The sequence below is a fragment of the Rutidosis leptorrhynchoides genome, chromosome 1, assembly GCF_046630445.1.
Source record: "Rutidosis leptorrhynchoides isolate AG116_Rl617_1_P2 chromosome 1, CSIRO_AGI_Rlap_v1, whole genome shotgun sequence".
Classification (NCBI taxonomy): Eukaryota; Viridiplantae; Streptophyta; class Magnoliopsida; order Asterales; family Asteraceae; genus Rutidosis; species Rutidosis leptorrhynchoides.
In genome coordinates, this window is record NC_092333.1 from 686396072 (window position 1) to 686417296 (window position 21225).

The window sequence follows — 21225 nt, forward strand, 5'->3', positions numbered from 1 at the left end:
AAATAACTTATCATTTAATTAATAATTATGTTACATATAGTTTTAAATATAATACGCATTAATATTAACTAAAGTTATTTTATATAATTAGTGTAAACTTTAGTTAACAGAACGTGTCAACTAAAAGTAAATATTTGATCAACGTCGAATTTAATTATATATTACGTATGGATAACAACCCTATAGTCAAATTAGTCAATTCAGGTATGGAAATATGAGGGTTGTTATAGTACCTACCCGTTAAAAGAAATTTCGTCCCGAAATTTAGTTGTTGCCATTAATCGGTGTTGTTCGTACATAGACGAGGATATTTACGTTTTATTTGGTTTTCACGTTCCCAGGTATGCTCGGGGCCTTGCGTGAATTCCAAAGGATAGAATATTGTTCTGTTTCAAGAATTAAAATCATACATACCATAATTTCTACAAGTTCTTCTACGAAGTGCATTTTATTATTAATGCGGAGATCATTCAAAATGATGATGTTATACAAGTCATTTCAGTAAAATGGATATATAAAATGTGTTATGAATAATGTCGAGCTCATTTAAACCTTGAGCGTTTATGCCACAATGTTAGGGTAGACAAAACAGAGAGTAGTTCATGAAAATTATAGTCATGAAGTTTGATAGAGATCATCATTGTTTACAACAAGAATATTGTAATGATGAATATAAGTTGAAGAATAAAGTTTTATCACTATTGAATAATATGGATAGAACGATTCGATTATAGAAAGAGTATAAACGAAGCTATCGTAAAAGAGTGAATGAGTAAATTAAATGTTCGCCTTAACTTTTGACGTAGTCACGATTGATTTCCGGAATTCAAGGGATTAAAGGAAATCTTCGTAATCTATAAGATTTGATTATCCGGTATTTACGGAATTTTGGGATTTCTTTGATTAAATGCGATGAATTGCCTCGATTGCTGTGTTTGGAAATTTTGCTATAAATTAGCTTCTTCCGTTTCATTATCTTCATCACTTCTATACTTTCTTCCTAGATTCATACTTCCAAAAGATTTGTTAATATGCTCAATCCCGTATTGATATTTGTTATTATATTGACCATATATGCAGTCATGCTTCTTTTTCTTTTACCACCAGAGGAATCTGTTTACTTCTACTATGCTCTTGGGGTTATAGTGTTTTTAATTCTCCTGTGTCTTTATGTTGCTATACGCATTGATATACACGATTTGTAATTTCTGTGTTGTTATTGGGCTTTGTATTTTCCCTTATATGTCGGAGCTCTTTACCTTTTTATTCTGCTCTCGACTCTAAGTTAAGCGAGTAATGGTCCAGAATTTGTAGGTATGAAGTTTCGAATGAACCTAATGTTCTAAGCGTAATATCACGATTTGATTTGGTAAATTACCAGAATTACTGAGGATAGAACTATCAAGAATATATGTTCTTGATATGTTCAGAGATTAAGTAGAATGTAAGAGTCGTGTAACATGGTAAATAATGATTATAAAGTCTATGAATCATCATCTTCCATTAAAAATTTAGCATGGCTTACTGTAATATAATCACGTTGGCCTGACGTCATTATATTATACTAACTCATGCTTCAATTTCCAACATTTCTACAAAACATTTATAATTTAAACTTGAATTTTACTGAATATAGAAACTAAAATAGTTTCCTTTATAAAGATATCGCAAAGAGATACTTAATTGTGGACAAGAATCGTTATGAAAATATCTTCAGAAATATAGAGGATATTTATAACGACATTTTGGAATTTCTAAGTTCGAAGGTTGATGAAGAAAAATTTTCCGCAAGCTTTTAACATAACTTCGGAGCAAGATATTCTCTAAAGATTTCATCAGATTCATAATTACCTGGATTCTTTGAATATAGGGTTTGGTCCTTGTATTTGTCCTTGGTCTCCTCCATGGTTAGCTCAATCCATTTTTCAGTTCCAAATTTTCTTTTGAGCTTTTCCAACGTACCATTCTTTATTATCAAACTTTTGGCCATTGAGACCATCTACAATTTTGCTGTTTCCTCTGCATTTAATGCAGCCATATTTGATTCATCGGTTATCAATCCGAGATGGTTTCAAGAAATTTCATTTTTAGATGATTAAACGCTGATTGTAATCGTCAACGGTTCTAATGGTTGATGAATAGGCGTTGTTGATTTCAAAAGTAATGAACGATAATTTCAGTGGTTTGATGTGATAATTCATCATAGAATACGAATGAATATAATTCATGAATGTAGTGATCTTTAGGAAGATTACACTTTCTAAAGCTTTACTTGGATTCCGATATGTCCAAATCAGAATAGGTAATTAAATTTGTATGAAAATGGTTGTTCTTTAGTGAACGGATACATATGTGGATGTAAGTAGTATAGTTACTAATTATTGAATCAGAATTTAAAGAATGTACAATGTAAGATATTGATGTGAGATATAAATATTTCTCGGGTTTTACCTACCCGTTAAAATATTTTCACAATTAACAGTTTGTACAAAAGGATTTTTAATTACAATCTTTATGAAGATATACGTTCATATATGTATTCTTCACGTATAATATAGATTTAATGAGTTAATATAATATTAAAATCATTTGATTTGCGGTTGAAGCGAGAATAAATAATCTTCAAAACTTGAGAGATTACATAATCATCGCAGAATCTTTCTTTAATGAAGTTATGAATCAATACTCCATCGTTCATTGTTATTGATATACCTCGGTATATGATGTTGATGCTCGTGGAATTCTTGTGAAATTCACAAGGCATGAATGATGTTTTCTAAAGAGTTTTGAGTACATCGAAAATGAAAGTGTAAAACCAAACATGTATTTGAATAATACACTTAGTTTATTATGAAATGGAGTTTATTGTGATGAAGCAGTGATTAACGAGGAATGTATATCATAGCATATTAGTGATATGAATTAACCAAGTAGTACATACTATTTAAGATTCACACGTAATAGCTTAATACGAAAAGATTTATTATTGTTCCAAACCATATATATATATATATATATAAAGTATACATATATAATTTTCAGGAAGAATGAGTCAATACATCTTAACTCATTATTACTAATATTCCTTGGTATCTATGGGGCGTATGATGTTGATATCCGAGGTACAGATTATGGTGTTTGTTATTGGTGAAGCTGATGTTGTTGTTGGTGGTGATGTTGTTGGTACTGGTGGTGATGTTGGTTATGCTGCTGGTGCTCGTAGGTTTCGCACCATATTCTCCAGAGCCACCACTCGAGCGCGAAGCTCATTGACTTCTTCTATTATTCCGGGGTGATTGGCGGTTCGGACAAGTGGATGAATAAAATCTAGAATTTTAGATATTATATATTCGTGACTGGATACCCTGGAAATGAGGGTGAAAATAGTGTTCCGAACGGGTTCGCCGGTAAGTGCTTCAGGTTCTTCACCAAGAGGTGAATTCGGTTGGTGGAAGGGATCACCTTCTTCTTGTCTCCATTGATTTAGTTTACTACGAACCCATCCCCAATTCATCCAAAATAGATGATGACTAATTGGTTGGTTCATTCCGGTTACGCTGCTATTGGAGCTCGAGGAGTTCGAGGAATCATGTGAGAAATCCATATTATCTGATCGGAATAAGGGTTTTTGTTATGAGATGAGTGTTGAATATTGAATGATATATTTGTCTTCTTGATATACGTATATATAGCAAAAAGATTTCCGTAATTTACGGAGGAAATTTAGGAAAAGTGTTAGACAAAGTTTATTAAGATAGATATGATAAGATATAATAAGATATGATGTGTCTATAATCCAATAATAGCAGTATGACGTGTCGAGATCATAAAATGATAAGTATGTAATCTGATAATCTTTCGATTAAAGACTTTCAATTCATAATGGCCTATTCAGGTCTAGGAGCTTGAGCTATAGGATCCTTTAAATCGGTAATCCAAACCCTTCCATTCTAGAGTTTCGTAGACGCCATCCGTCAAGAAAATTCAATAACGAGAAATAAAAGGTATAAAAGCAATGAATATGAGTAGTGATGACATTATAATGTCTTTGAGATTCTCGATAACTCAATGACATTTTTCGGTTCGCAAACTGATGCATAAAGGCATAAAGCATATAGGTACGTGATATAACAGGGAGTTATATACGTTTGAGTATGAATAGTAACAAATATAGGAGTTTCAAAAATTCATGGATAATATTTCATGTAATACATATGTAATACACAAAACCATGATAAATGACATAGGAATGTCGAGAACGGTGTCGCATTTAAATGTGGTGGCGGAATTGAATAGTACTTAGGAGAATGAGCAGAGTTCTTAGATTGGCTCGGCATTCTAAGATAAGTAAAGTTTCTAAAGTATAGTGTAGTATTTAACAGTTAAAGGCAACAATTAAAGGCACTATAGTCAAAGGAAGTTGTAGTCCTACATTGCTAAGGTACCTAATTGTATAAGGCACACATAAGATGCAATCCTGGTTCTCTACAACAACCTGCTCTGATACCAATCTGTCACACCCCCAAAATGGACCAGGGGTAATTGTGACCAATCATATCATAACACAGTTGTATAAGCGAGAACGACTCTAAATGAGACGTTTTATTTATTAAATAAATAGCGGAAGCATTATTCAAAGTTTTACATCATAAGAGTACAGTAAATGGAAAATGTCTTAAACAAAATGATAAATATGAATGATGGACTCCATGCAAGCAGCAAAGCATACATCAATCATCTAGTAGCAAGTAGCAGCTAGCTCAATCATCACCTGAGACAAAACACGCTTAAAGTGTCAACCAAAAAGGTTGAGTGAAATTCATAGGTTTATAAATAATATCCAAAGTTTTAGACCACAAGATTTAGTTTAACGTTGATTGATATAGAAATATCAATCTAAAAGTGTTGCTGCATTTTGTAATATCGCTACTAAACAAGTTTACCCTATGACACCTTGTACTGTCAGTGTCGTGGAATCATTATTATGTAACCAAAGACCAACGGTCGAATAGTTAGAGACGTTACTCTCAATAGGCCTACTCACAATAATTAAGTTTGCATTTAAACGTAGCAATTAACGATATTACGGTAGGGATTTAGCATGAATCAAAGCATGACAGCATAGTTAACAATTTAGTACTTGTGTCTAAGTGTAAAACAGTTATAAAGCAAGCATGTGTCTCACCCCAAAAGTTATAAATAGTTAAGTAAACAATAAAAGTGGGGCTATGAAAATCACCTTAGTAGCACAAAAGAGTATTCCACGAAAGAATTGAACGGAAGGACGTGACCGAGATCTCAACCTAGAGATAGAACGTATGATCAGACATTGCCTAACAGACAATAGTATATAGTACTATATTGATAGTAATGGTTCACTAAAGAATTTCCATTCTCAGAAGGTTACTATTTATGGAAAGTTTTCACTTATAGTAATTTTCCAATTTTAGAAAGTTCGGGTTAATCTTTAGCAAGACGTTGTACAACTTTACTCAAACTTCGTTGCTATAAAATAAGTCAGGAATGACCAGATGTAACCGGGGGCCCAGGACTCTTGACCAGAATCTAAGTCATGGCATTCGAGATCCACAAGCTTACCCATAAATGGCAACCTAGACATCATTCACTTACGACCGTGAGTAGCGATGAAGTTCACATGAATTATACATTATCTTTGATTAACCTTCACTTTAGGTGTATACACACAACGAATTATTAATGTACTTAATAATTATATATGTGATAATATAACCTAAGTATTATTTAATATTTAGTTATTATACCTTAGTATGTCTTATATATATTAAATATAATTACCTTTAAATAAATACCTAAATTACTTCAAAAATAATAGTGTTTTATTAATCGAACATTATTTAAAAATGTCTAAATAATAAATTAAATATCTAAAAATTACATACATAATTTTTATAGTCTTAGTTAATCATATAAATTAGTAGAAAAATTTAAGAAAACGTTTTTATTATATTTTTGTATTTATTTTTGTTTTTACCCTTAATGTATTCACAAAACAATTTTAATTCTACATAATTACTAAATAGACCCAAATAATTATTTTTATAATTTTTATAAGTTTCTATCAGTCTAATAACCTGTAGAAAAATATTTAAAAAAATATTTTTTATTATTTTATATTTATTCTTAATTTACCTTCGAATTACATAATAATAGAGTTTAATTATATAATAAATACCAATTCGACCCAAGTAATTATTTTTATAATTTTTTTCAGATCTATATAAGTTTTAAAAACTCAGAAAAAAATTATATATATTTTATTTTTGGTTAAAAGTATTTATTACGAATTTTACATTATTTTTACGTTTAAACACTACATAATTCGTATTTAATTATAAATAATATTCCATAAATTATCAAAATTATTTTTATGCATCATAACACTTATAATACTAATTATAACATATAAACATAATTAATTTCGAATTTTACAAAGAATATACAATAAATATAAATATAAATGACAATATTGAAAAAAAATTAATAAAAATAGAAAGTACCTCAAATTTTCTTCAAGGTTTTGAGAGAATAACTTAAGTTTTTGTGTTTGGCAAGAAAAAATGAATGAGGAGCCATGTATTTATAGGTAAAAAATGGTTGGTGAAAAGAAAAAAAAATAATAAAATAAAGGTGCCAATTTTGACAAAATAATAAAAACATGTTAAAAATGTTTTTAATAAGTTTTTATTTTTGAAAATATTTAGTCAAAATTCATGGGCTCATTATTTAATTTATTAAAAAAAAATCTTATTTCTTTTTATTTTTATTTTTTTTATAAGCTAAAAATATATATAATGATTAAAATAACTTATCATTTAATTAATAATTATGTTACATATAGTTTTAAATATAATACGCATTAATATTAACTAAAGTTATTTTATATAATTAGTGTAAACTTTAGTTAACAGAACGTGTCAACTAAAAGTAAATATTTGATCAACGTCGAATTTAATTATATATTACGTATGGATAACAACCCTATAGTCAAATTAGTCAATTCAGGTATGGAAATATGAGGGTTGTTATAGTTCAATGGTTTGGTTGTGGGGTTGTGAAACGAGAGGTCGCGGGTTCGAGCTCGTGCTGCGACATTATTTTTTTGAAGCTATTTCTTTAAGGTAGTATACTAATCACTTCTATTAATTTTATTATTACTATTATTATTATTATCATTATCATTATTATTTTTACTACTAATATCATTATTATCATTATCATTATTATTATTATTATTATTATTATTATTATTATTATTATTATTATTATTAACATTACTAACTATAACTTTAGTTTTAAATGTATATTGTATATAAAATATAATCATATTTTTATAATTTTTTTTAACTAAAAAGATAGATATTATAAGTTAGATACAAATATTAGATATATAGAAGTATATATAATAAGTATACTACTTTTACTAATATAATACTTTTGGTTCATTTTTACGTTTTAACGTAACTCGAATTTATAAAAAAAATATTATCATATTAAAAGTTATGAGTATTTAAAAATATTAAAACTAAGTATTTATTCTAAATATATTAATAAAGTATATAATATATTATTATCATAATTTAATGAAATATATAAAATAGAAATATTTAAGTAACTACTAATAATACATTTAATATCACAAGTATATTACTAATATCAAAATATATATTTATTTGAATATTATTATATGTGTTAATATGCATACTTGATATAGGTTCGTGAATCCGAGGCCAAACCCTGTTTTGTTCAGTGTCGTCGTATGTATTTTTACTACAAAATACATTAGGTGAGTTTCATTAATCCCTTTTTAAATGCTTTTGCAATATATATTTTTGGGACTGAGAATACATGCGCTGCTTTTATAACTGTTTTACGAAATAGACACAAGTAATCGAAATTACGTTCTATGGTTGAATGATCGAAACTGAATATGCCCCTTTTTATTAAGTCTGGTAATCTAAGAATTAGGGAACAGACACCCTAATTGACGCGAACTCTAAAGATAGATCTATCGGGCCCAACAAGCCCCATCCAAAGTACCGGATGCTTTAGTACTTCGAAATTTATATCATGTCCGAAGGAGGATCCCGGAATGATGGGGATATTCTTATATACATATTGTGAATGTCGGTTACCAGGTGTTCAATCCATATGAATGATTATTTTTGTCTCTATGCATGGGACGTATATTTATGAGAAATGAAAATCTTGTGGTCTATTAAAATGATGGAAATGATTATTTATGTTAAACTAATGAACTCACCAACTTTTTGGTTGACACTTGATAGCATGTTTATTCTCAGGTATGAAAGAAACATTCCGCTGTGCATTTGCTCATTTTAAAGACATTATTTGGAGTCGATCATCGCAATGGAACCAGATGTTGGTGACTTCGTCCAGATGGATTAGGACGGGTCCTTTTAGTTGGTATCAGAGCGGTGGTCTTAGCGAACCAGGTCTAGCATTAGTGTGTCTAACTGATAGTCGTTAGGATGCATTAGTGAGTCTGGACTTCGACAGTGTCTGCATGTCAAAAGTTTGCTTATCATTTAGTGTCGAAAAATTAATTGTTTATCATCCTTAAAGTCTAGACACATCTTACTGCCTCTATTGCCTAGATAGTGTATAGACAAAACTCATATCTTAGCATATCTGCTAATTCATATCTTAGCGTATCTGTTATTGTTACCTTTGCCTGACAGCTTCCGTAGATTCCTCCGTAACTTATGGGATTTTAGTATTATATATGCATATGTAAATTATATATTGCAGGGTACTAATCTACATCCTATAATCTATTTCTTATCGAAAATCCTTCATCTGATCGTACGGGATGAATCCCTAAACCAGTTCGAGTCCCTCAGATTCCGATAGCTATTCCGATAGTTATTCCGACAGCTATTCCGACATAGATGTTCACCTAAGCTCCGAAAACAGCGTCATCGGCATGAATCAACCAATCAGCCATTTTCAATTCATCTGATGGGTTCGTAGTCGACTTAATTAATGGAAACGCGCAGAAGGCAATCCCTTCCACCAACCGAATTCACCTCTTGACAATGAACCTGAAGCGTTTACCGGCGAACCTGTTCGAGACACCATTTTCAGTCTCATTTCTGGGGTAACTTGACAAGATTATATTCTATCCACAATTCTGAACCTTATTCATCCGCTCGTTCCGACCGACAATCATCCTGGAGTAATAAGTCAACAAACTTCGCGCTTGAATAATCAATTCGGAGAATATGGTGCAAAATGTACCAGCTTCACCAACATCACCGGCACCAACAGTACAATCAATAACAGCACCAGTACCATCAACAATCCATGCTTCAATATCATCATCTGTACTTTGAGTATGATCTTCGTTCGACATGTCGAATATGTAATCTCTAAAGTTTTAAAGATTATTTATTCTAGTTCCAACCGAAAAGCAAATGAGTTTAATATTATATTAACTCATTAAATCCATGAATACATCTGAAGAAAATATATATGTATATATGTTTTCATAAAGATTGTAATTAAAAATTCTCTTGTACAAACTGTTAATGGTGAAAATATTTTAACGGGTAGGTAATACCCGAGGACTATTTAGATTTTACATTAATAAGTTACACTGTACATTCTTCGAATCAGATTCAATAGTCATTTACTATCCTACTTACATCCACCGATATACAAATCCGTTCACCACAGAATAACCATATTCATCCAATTTCATATTTGGATTTTGATCCAACAAGTGGCATAATGAAGAAAACAGTTGACGAAATAAAATTTGTTAGAAACAAACAAATTAACTATGAGGAATTTTGTTAAGAATCCACGCTAACTGTTCCTAGCTAACTGTTCCTAGCTAACTGATTACATTTTAATTAATGCAGTTATTTATCACAATTTAATTATCGCAATTTAATTTATCGTCATTTAATTTATGTTATTTATTTTACGCACTTTAAATATCGGGACACGTATACAAGGTTTTGACATATCATATCGACGCATCTATATATATTATTTGGAATCACCATAGACACTCTATATGCAGTAATGATCGAGTTCTCTATACAGGATTGAGGTTGATTCTCAAATAATATATATAATTTGAGTTGTGATTGAGTCTGAGACATGTACACGGGTCACGATACGTATTAATTAATTCGAATATTGTATATTAAACTATATATGAATTATTGAGTTAGTGACTGTAGACTACTAACTGTGGACTACCAAGATTAGACAATTAAAATATTGATTATAACATATGAAACTAAACAATTCTTCAAGTTTGCCACTTGATTTCATCTTAAACCTCATTTGTATCTTGACAATTCTAATCTGCGTTCAAACCTTTCATGATTCTTAAAAACACCTCAATTGAAAGGATGAACCAACCGCACTTCATCTATGGAAGAAAAGATTGACGCATATAGTTATGCACCTGAAAACTCCCGGACCCTAAGTAAAAGTTTAACACGTGTCCGTGTTAGCTCCTTTGGCATTGTTATTACCGAAAATAACATTGCAACTCTTTTTCAAATTAGCCAACTTTATCACAGCTTCAGCAAATTCAACTTCAACTTCCATTCAAATTAGCCTTTTTATAACCTCGATATATAAGTTTGCCTGTCGTCATCATTACCGGAGAACCGTTTATATTTCACCACATCAGCAGTAAAATTACCAGCAACTTCAATGAATTTGGACTTTCTGAAGAAAAAAAATCATTATATTCATTGAAACCCCATCTTGTATTCATCTATACCCTGTAACAATAATTGCCATACCATGTACCGGGAATTCAGCAATCGGTATTTTGAATCTTGCAGCGTTTCTACATCAAAAGTTATATAGACATATAACATTTATCTCTTATGATCATGATCTCTCATTCTGAAACACTGAACAGCACTCTAGTCTACGAATCAGTTCTTTGAATTTTTAGAAAGCTGATAAAGCAGCGAAAACTGATGATTACTTAAACAGTCAACATTATGATGATAAAGAATGGAGTGTTGGAAACGCTCAATAGAAAATTTAGTACCGAAAAGCGGATTATGCGAAACTATGAAGGAAACTGTGGACAAATCACAAAGAATAAGTTTGACTTCAAAGAATCCAAATGATTCGATGCCTGCTGAAGCCTTTAGCAAATGTCTTGCTCCTTACTCTAAACCCTTGTGAACGATATTCTTCCTCATCCTCCGATCATAGATATTCCAAGATATCATCATATCTTTCATTATAAATATCCTCCATATTTCTGAAGATATTTTTATAACTATTCTTATCTGAAATCAATAATCTCTTCATGCTATTAGTGTTACATCATATAGAAACTGTTAGTTTCTATATTCTGTAAACTTTCGAGCTTAAAATATGAATGTTTTTGAAGTAATGTTGGGAATTGATGCATGAGTTAGTATAATATAATGACACTTGATCAACGTGATTATATTACAGTAAGTCATGCTGAGTTTCTAAATAGGACATGATGATTCACAGATTATAACGTCATCATGTGCCATGTGACAAGACTTTTACATTTTATCTGATATATGAACATATCAAGAACATAATTTCTCGATAGTTCTATCTTTTCTCTTGAATTCTGGTAACTTAACCACTCAAGATTGTACTATTATAATCTCTCTTTTAGAACATTAGTCATGTTCTTTCGAAACTCCATATCTACGAAATTCTGGACCATTACTAGAGATGTCCAATCGTAAAAAGAAGAAACAAAGGGACAAAGCTCCAAAAGAAATAGAAAATTGGAGTATAAATCGCAGAAAAATAAGAGAGAGCATTAACTGTGGATGACAATGATTATAGAAAACGGAAACAGGGATTTCGGAATATAAGAGAAAATATAAAGCCCAATAACAACACGGAGATTACAAACCATGGATATTAATACGAATAGCAATATAAAAACACGGTATAATTAAGAATAGTATCACCCCAAAGTAATAGTAGAAGTAAATAGATTCTTCTGGTAGAAGATTGAAAAGAAGGATGATAGAAATGATAATTAGGAAAATATCAAGGTTTAGAACTGGATTAAGCATTTTTCACAATCTTTTGGATGTATGAACTAAGAAAGAAAGTATAGAAATGGTGAGAATAATGGAACGGAAGAGCTTAATTTATAATGGAAATATCAGACAGAGTAATCGAGGCAGATCACCGTATTTAATTATAGAGATCTTAATTTCCTTACTCACCGAAGAATCAAATCTTTTCGATTTCAAAGATTTTCTATAAATCCCTTGAATTCCGGAATTCAAATGTGACTACGATAAAAGTTAAGGCGAATCTCTATTCTTTATTTCAATCTTTTGTGATAACTTTATTCATACGCTTCGATTAATCGAATCATTTTATCCATATTAATCAATGATGATAAAACTCTATTCATCAACTCATATTTGTCATTAAAACATTTTTATTGACAGCCATGACCACCCCACTCAAATTTCGGGACGAAATTTCTTTAACGGGTAGGTACTGTGACGACCCGGTAATTTCCGACCAAATTGAAACTTAATCTTTATATGTTTTCGACACGATAAGCAAAGTATGTAATGTTGAGTCTAGAAAATTTTGAAACAATGTTCATATATTCATTTGACCTTCGACTGCTCTCGACGATTCACGAAACAATCAAGTGTAAATAGATATGTGTGTATGTATATATAAATAATGATTTGAAATATAATTTGAAGTATTATATGTTGTTGTTTTTAAAAATTAATAAAATAAACATAGGATATTATAATAATTATTATTTAAAATATATCTCTCTATATAAATAAAGTATATTAAAAATAAATATTAAATGTTTGTAATACTCGTTTGATGTTTCGATTGATATTAAGCAAGTTAAATTCAAACTTATAAGATTTTAAAATAAACGGTGATCCGAAAATGAATTCTATAAATTATAGACTTATTAAAAATGTATTTAGGAGCTGTTTGTTAAATTTTAGAACTTTTTATATTTTGCCCTGGATCGAGCGTGGACAGTTGATTTAATTTGTATTTAATAATTTTGATTAATTAATGACCAATTTTATATCATAATGACTGAAATAAATAAAGAAAATTAATGTAAAAATTTGGAATTCTTCCGAATACTTTTATTCGCCACTGATTTGCAACAGAGTACGATATAGCACCTCGTGGGAAAACTGTCTGTAGCAACACTCCAAATGTCAGACTGCTGAACTGTGTGCGTTTCCTTTTCATGTCCATTAAGAATATGAATTATGAGTAAAATATAATATAATATTATAATTTGTTATCTGTCAATTTTTCTTGTTCACCACCTCCATCAAATAACACAACCTTATTATCACCATGATCACCTTTAGGAAACCCATCACCACCCTTATCTTATTCATCAAAACACTATTAACAAACTAACCCTTATGTGTATCTACTCCGATCCCTATTACTTATACTTTGTACGGTTATGTTTATTATCAACAAACAAACATCATCAAATTGGTACTGCATACCTCCGTTTTATATTGAAAACCGAACGCCACTCGATCATGTCTCCTACTCTTCTTGTAAATACATGAATGATTATCCCCACTTGTTTGGTGATCGACTTCAAACACCCACAACCCACAAACCCCGATGACCACCTTTCACCACCACACCCATATCAACACCACCGCCTCACCACTTTCAAACTCCTAACCGCCACCAGCCACCTAGCTGCCACGGGGACCAACACAAACCTAGAAAGATGTACACCACTCGCGTTGTTTTTCTTGTCCCTTCCTTCTGTTGCTGCTAACACAGCAGCTAATGCATCTATTTCTGTTTAATTGAGCACCATAGGCTGCTGCTACACTCACTACAACTATTATTCACCACTTATTTCTGGTTCCCGTTATTATAGCGAGTAAAGTGGGAGCATGAAAATGATTCAAAGATGTATGTGTTGTACATGATTGAATGATAAAAAGAGACAGAAAGTAACGAGTGATAATTGGGGTGGTAGGCCTAAATAAAAACTCAACCATTTAATCTTGCTCTTTTGATTCAAAAAAATAAGTAAGTATTATATTTGTTACGGCCATCTATATGTCATGATTTAGATAATGGAATATGATGTAATGATGAGGTATTCGATGAAGACAGCGTTTTTGTTCCCATTGCTAGCGTGTTCCAATTATATGTTGGACATAAACAAAACAATTGGATCGATATTTTTTTGTTGGGTCGAACTAGCTGTTGGGCTGTTTTATTGGATAGTAAAAATCTATTCATTTTAACTTGGGTCGAATAATTATACATATAGGGCTGCTGTTTATATGTTGTCATCAAGACCCAACAATAAATCTCTTAGGTATTATGATGTTAAGATTATAATGATAAATTCTGATAATGATAAAATGAGTTTTTAATGGCGAGATTAGGATCATAAGATAATGAATGCATGATAGTAGTTAAACGTGTATGGTGTATGATGAAAATGATGTTCGTTAATGAAGTTTATGAGGAAGACATATAAACCGTGAGTAAACATGAATGATGACGATGTTAGATAGAGTTAAGATGATAAAAATGATGAGGTGGTGATTCGAAGTTGATGGGATCAAAAGGAGACGATGATGAGGTCATTTTTGATGATGATACTGATTAAGATGATGGGTGAAAATTCTTATGGAACTAGATTAAATGAAGTCATAACGATTCGTATTTTGTTAAAGGATTTAAACGTGTGAGAAGTTACCAGAATATAACTAATGGTTTAATGTTTTGGTTGTGGGGTTGTGAAACGAGAGGTCGCGGGTTCGAGCTCGTGCTGCGACATTATTTTTTTGAAGCTATTTCTTTAAGGTAGTATACTAATCACTTCTATTAATTTTATTATTACTATTATTATTATTATCATTATCATTATTATTTTTACTACTAATATCATTATTATTATTATTATTATTATTATTATTATTATTATTATTATTATTATTATTATTATTATTATTATTATTATTATTAACATTACTAACTATAACTTTAGTTTTAAATGTATATTGTATATAAAATATAATCATATTTTTATGATTTTTTTTTTTAACTAAAAAGATAGATATTATAAGTTAGATACAAATATTAGATATATAGAAGTATAATTAATAAGTATACTACTTTTACTAACATAATACTTTTGGTTCATTTTTACGTTTTAACGTAACTCGAATTTATAAAAAAAATATTATCATATTAAAAGTTATGAGTATTTAAAAATATTAAAACTAAGTATTTATTCTAAATATATTAATAAAGTATATAATATATTATTATCATAATTTAATGAAATATATAAAATAGAAATATTTAAGTAACTACTAATAATACATTTAATATCACAAGTATATTACTAATATCAAAATATATATTTATTTGAATATTATTATATGTGTTAATATGCATACTTGATATAGGTTCGTGAATCCGAGGCCAAACCCTGTTTTGTTCAGTGTCGTCGTATGTATTTTTACTACAAAATACATTAGGTGAGTTTCATTAATCCCTTTTTAAATGCTTTTGCAATATATATTTTTGGGACTGAGAATACATGCGCTGCTTTTATAACTGTTTTACGAAATAGACACAAGTAATCGAAATTACGTTCTATGGTTGAATGATCGAAATTGAATATGCCCCTTTTTATTAAGTCTGGTAATCTAAGAATTAGGGAACAGACACCCTAATTGACGCGAACTCTAAAGATAGATCTATCGGGCCCAACAAGCCCCATCCAAAGTACCGGATGCTTTAGTACTTCGAAATTTATATCATGTCCGAAGGAGGATCCCGGAATGATGGGGATATTCTTATATACATATTGTGAATGTCGGTTACCAGGTGTTCAATCCATATGAATGATTATTTTTGTCTCTATGCATGGGACGTATATTTATGAGAAATGAAAATCTTGTGGTCTATTAAAATGATGGAAATGATTATTTATGTTAAACTAATGAACTCACCAACCTTTTGGTTGACACTTGATAGCATGTTTATTCTCAGGTATGAAAGAAACATTCCGCTGTGCATTTGCTCATTTTAAAGACATTATTTGGAGTCGATCATCGCAATGGAACCAGATGTTGGTGACTTCGTCCAGATGGATTAGGACGGGTCCTTTCACATTGACCCACTTTATCCATTTCTCCCCGAAACCCATGAAATTCATGATTTTTGTTAAAAAATCTCAATCAACACAATCGAAGGCTTTTTCGAAATCAACTTTGAAAATAAAACTTTTTTCTTTTTTCCTTTTTAAGTCATCGACCGTTTCTAAAGCCACCAAAATCCCATCAAGAATGTTTCTGTTACTTATAAAGGCACTTTGTTCATTGCCAATTAATCTCGGGATTACCTTCCTAATTCTATTGGCCATGATTTTTGAGAGAATTTTGTAATAACTGTTTATAAGACTTATTGGGCGAAAGTTGGAAAAATTTAAAGGATCTTTTACCTTCGGAATGAGCGTGATAAAAGAGGCGTTGCATCCATTTGAGATTGAACCTGAGTTCCAGAACCAAGTGATTGCCTTCATGAGGTCGACTTTGATAATATCCCAGAACTTGATGTAAAATAATAAATTGAACCCGTCGGGTCTCGGGGCTTTATTTTTTCCACAACTCTTTATTGCCTCGAGTGTTTCGAGTTCAGAAAACTCTTCTTCAAGTTTATCTGCAAGTGCTTTTTCGATTCTAGGTCCATCCCAATTTTCTAGTAGAAGACCGTCTTTTTTATTACCCGAGAACAAGTTTGCGAAGTGCTTGTGAGCTTCGTTTTTAATCACAGTGGGATCCGTGGTCCAGACTCCATTAGCATTGACTCCGTGGATATTATTCTTGTGTTGTCGTTTGCGAATACAAGAGTGAAAAAAATTACTATTCTCGTCACCTTCTAATGCCCATTTGTACCTTGCTTTTTGTTTTAACATTTTCAGTTTGATTTTTTTCTTTTTGAAAGAGCTTATCACGATCCGTGTTCCATGCTAGCAAATCGATATCACTTAAGTTAGAAACTTCAGCCTTTAGCTCCCAATCGATAACCTTCTTTGTGAGTTCTTCGATTTCACCTTTTAATTTACATTGTGAGGTGGAGTACCATTTTTTGAGTTCCATCTTAACGTTTTTCAATTTTTCTCTAAAGATAACATCATGTCTCCATCCCTTAACCTCCATACTCCAAGCTTTTTCGACAATACTCTGTGCGTCTTTATGTTTTATCCATTCGTCGAAGACTTTAATCGGTTTCGGCCCAAAATCGATATTACCCTCTTGAAGCATTATCGGGCAATGATCTGTATATTTTTTGTCGAGCACAACCGCATTTAAATTAGGCCATTTTTGTAAAACATTTTCGGAAATGAGAAATCGATCAAGTTTACTAAATTTGTGGCCATTATCGCTAATCCTAGTATATAACCGACCTCCAAGCGGGATATCAAGAAGATTGCAATCTTTTATGAAATCGTTAAACCATTTGGCCCTATTTTCAATAAAAAAAAAGGTATTTTTCCTTTCAGAAGCAAACCTTACTTCATTGAAATCCCCAAAAATCATCCATAAGGCCTCATCATAATTCATAACCTCTTTAAGATCTTTCCACATTTGCTTTTTACCTTCATCGTTTTGTGGACCATATACGTTTATAAGAACCAACTCCTCACCTACACTTTTCCAATTACCTTTTATCGCAATAAAGGTTCCTCGCTCAACAATATGGTTAGTAACAAAAAGGTTAGGATCCCAAACCATAAGAAGCCCGCCCGAATTCCCTTTAGCTTTTTTGCAACAATATTTATAATCCAAGTTACCCCAAAATTTTTCGATCCAGAATTCTGGAAAGTTTTGACATTTAGTTTCTTGTAACGCTAAAAAGTTTGGTTTTTCACGATTGCATAATCTTTTGAACCAATTTAATTTTAATTTGTCTTTATCATCAAGCCCTGATCCTCTAATGTTTAACGAGATTATCTTCATTTTAAAAAATATTAGTTAAAAATAACCCGAGAGGTAACCCGATTAAAGGCCGGGTCCTTGTCTCTTGGAGAGCCCTAGAATCGAACCTATTTCCTCATAATGCAAAGAGTTTTCAGAGTTTGAAATATTACCTTTGGACCTGCTGCTACTTGTTCCAGATTTTGATCTGCGGGTTTTTGTATGTCTTTTTTTCAGGTGCAATCTTGCTTGAGATTTCAGATTAAGTATCCTAGATGAAGCATTCCATCTTCTTACACTTGCCCATAGACACTCTGTAGGTTGAGACGAGGGTGTAGATTCGTAGGTTTTTTTTCTTTTTTTGTTTGGCTTAGTTGATTGATCTGCAAGTTTAGAAATAAGGTCGAGGGGTTGTGTGTTTGGAACGCCAGAATCATCACTATTTGATTTCGATGTAAACTTGAAGGGATCACAGGAACTGATGTCAGGTTTCTTAAGTGGGCTTGTTTCATCTAAGTTAAAACATTCATTTGCCAGGCCCAATGTATCCTCTTCTGGAGTTGAAGTACTACCCGTAATGGGCTTATGAAGGTTAGTTTGTTTGTGTGGGCTTGGGGTTTCAACATTAATGAGCTCAACAGCTATAGTGGTTGGTATTGTGGTTGGGCTTATGTCGATAGGGTTGGATTGGGCATTGGTAACAGGGCTAGGGTTAGTGGAATAAGGAACGTCTGCATTTGTTACCTCATCATTATCCGCATTTACTTCATTCTTATTTTCATTAGTTCCAAAGTTCACGCTCTCACCTACCGAAGATGAAGTATCATGTAACGGCTTTGAGTGGTTTAATTCCTTGTGCTCCTTTACGAGGTCATCATTACAGTTATGAAAAGAGTCTGACGTGGCATACGTCCTGGAACCTGAACTTCCGGTAGTCCTTGGGATATGTGCAACTGGCGGAGTATTGATATCTCCTTCATCTTCTTCATCTTCTTCATTGTCATCAAATAATTGTTCATCATCCTTCTGATTTGCATTGTTTTCTTCTGCTTCTTCATCATCTTCCATGTCAATTTCAACAATGCCTTTGATGTCCTCCATTACCTTGACATAGTAAATTCCACCTCGAGATTTAATTTGGACCGTAGTGTTTAATAGATCATGACCCCATGACTTGATTAGGACCTTGGCGACAACGAGACTTTGATTACCATCAAAATCACAATTATGATAGTCGTAGATTGATCCATACCAGGACGCTATTTTCTTGAAGTTTTCTCTAGACCAGCATCTTATTGGCATCCTTTATAGTTATCCAGGTTAATCTTGACGTCTGAGAAAATTTATCGTCCCACTTTCTTACGTTTTTTAGCCATTGCTTAACTACATGGTCTTCAGTGTTGATGATGTTGTCGACTGTTTCCGGGTTATCGAACGTTAAACATATATCCAATCCTCCTAGATATTTGATATTAAATTGAGTGAGCCCTTCTGCCGTACATAAGGTTGGAAATTGTTCGATTAAATCGACGTCGATGATCTCTCCTATAATGGCATTTTTGAGCACCTCTTTGTTCTCTTCAAGTTCGTCCATATCGATGACTCTAGGTTTAGTAGCATCTGTTTTTTTATCAATGGTGTCATTCTTCACAGCATCGTTGACAACAGTTCGATCATCACTGAAGGCTTCTGGGTCTTTTGAATTTGTGTTGCGATAGGGAGTGGTATCATTGGAAGGGTTTACTTTGGTCCATTGCATGTTGGGTTTTTTCTTGTTGTTGTATTGGTTGTTTTGGCCATAGGTTTGGTTAGAGGCTGTGGGTTGGGATGTAGTATTCGGATTAGGTTTCCTATTGTATGCTCTATAAGCACGTAACCAATTCCCATTCACATAGATGGTGTTGAGTCTATGGAGTAAGAAGTCCACATCTTGAATGCCATCGAATCTGACAAATCCAAACGTTTTCCCGTTTCTTAGCTTTCTATGGGTAGGAACATAGACATCCTTAACTTCACCATACCTTTTGAAGAAAGCACGAAGATCTAGGTCATTCCAGTTACTAGGGTGGTTGAAAAACATAACTGAGATTTGATTATTAGGGGTCGGTTGATTTCGTTGTTGTGGTCTGTTGTTAGGGTTAGTGTGGGTGTTATTTTGGAGAGGTATGTTATTGGGGTAGGTGGCGTAAGAGTGTTTGTTCTGGTTTTCATAGCCTCCATACCTTCGGATTAGATCTTTGATGTAGTCGTTCTTGCTTTGGGTTTGAGTCGGTTTTTCCTGGGCACTGAACCACTCCCCATTGTTGTGTTGATTTTTAAATTTTGGTTTAAAAGTGGGAATCCGGCGAGCCTTTGCCGGACCGGTTGGGGTGAAAGGAGAACTTGGGAAGGGAAACATTTAATTGATTAGATCTTTGACAAAAATTGTTACTACTCTTTCAGACAAAGTGTCGAACAGTTGGTGTGCAGCTCAAAGAAATGGAAGTAAAAATCAAGAGAAGATCAATAGAGACCCAATCAAAAGCAAATGACAATAGAAGAAGTTAAGAACAAGAGAAGAGATGAAATTTAAGGCTCGTTGGAGAAGTAGGAAGGATACCTTTTATATAAATGATACGAAGATAAACATGGTGTTCAGGAGAGTAGGAACGATCTATAATATTTGTCTATGCAGACGACGCGTTTTTGAAAACCTTGTTGTTGCGATTTTTTCAAAATAAGATATCCGCATGTCCACTCGACCGCTTGGCAAACCTTATCCCCAATACCCGAATACACCATTATTTTCTAATAGTACGCCACTATACCTCGCCCCATGTTTCATAAACTATCAAACTAGTAAAATTACAGGGACTGTTATGTAACATATGTTCAGATCTATATCTATCTATTCTATTTTGATTTGATGTATACAATCATTGAAAAGACAGAGACACGTACGCAAATTATGGGCACAATCGGAGCCCCGACTTCAAACTCGGCTCAACCTGGACAAACTTAGCTTATTACATCATATCATATCGATATTGATAATAATAATAATAATCTATTCTGCGAAATCTTTGTCTTAAATCCAAAAGCGGTGACATTTGCTTTATTCCTTTTCATTATCTTATTGTTAATATTTAAATAAATGTATTTTTAATATATATATGTTTAATATTTAAAATTACCACAAGTTGAAATTAATATTCATCTC

The 21225-nt window shown here is 32.0% G+C and overlaps 1 protein-coding gene across 1 annotated transcript; it reads right to left on the reverse strand.

Annotated features, from left to right (window-relative positions):
- Positions 1–16979: 16979 nt before the first annotated feature.
- Positions 16980–18068, reverse strand: LOC139852427 (uncharacterized). Its single transcript, XM_071841723.1, has one exon. The coding sequence runs from the start codon at positions 18066–18068 to the stop codon at positions 16980–16982; it is 1089 nt and encodes a 362-aa protein (XP_071697824.1).
- Positions 18069–21225: the final 3157 nt, after the last annotated feature.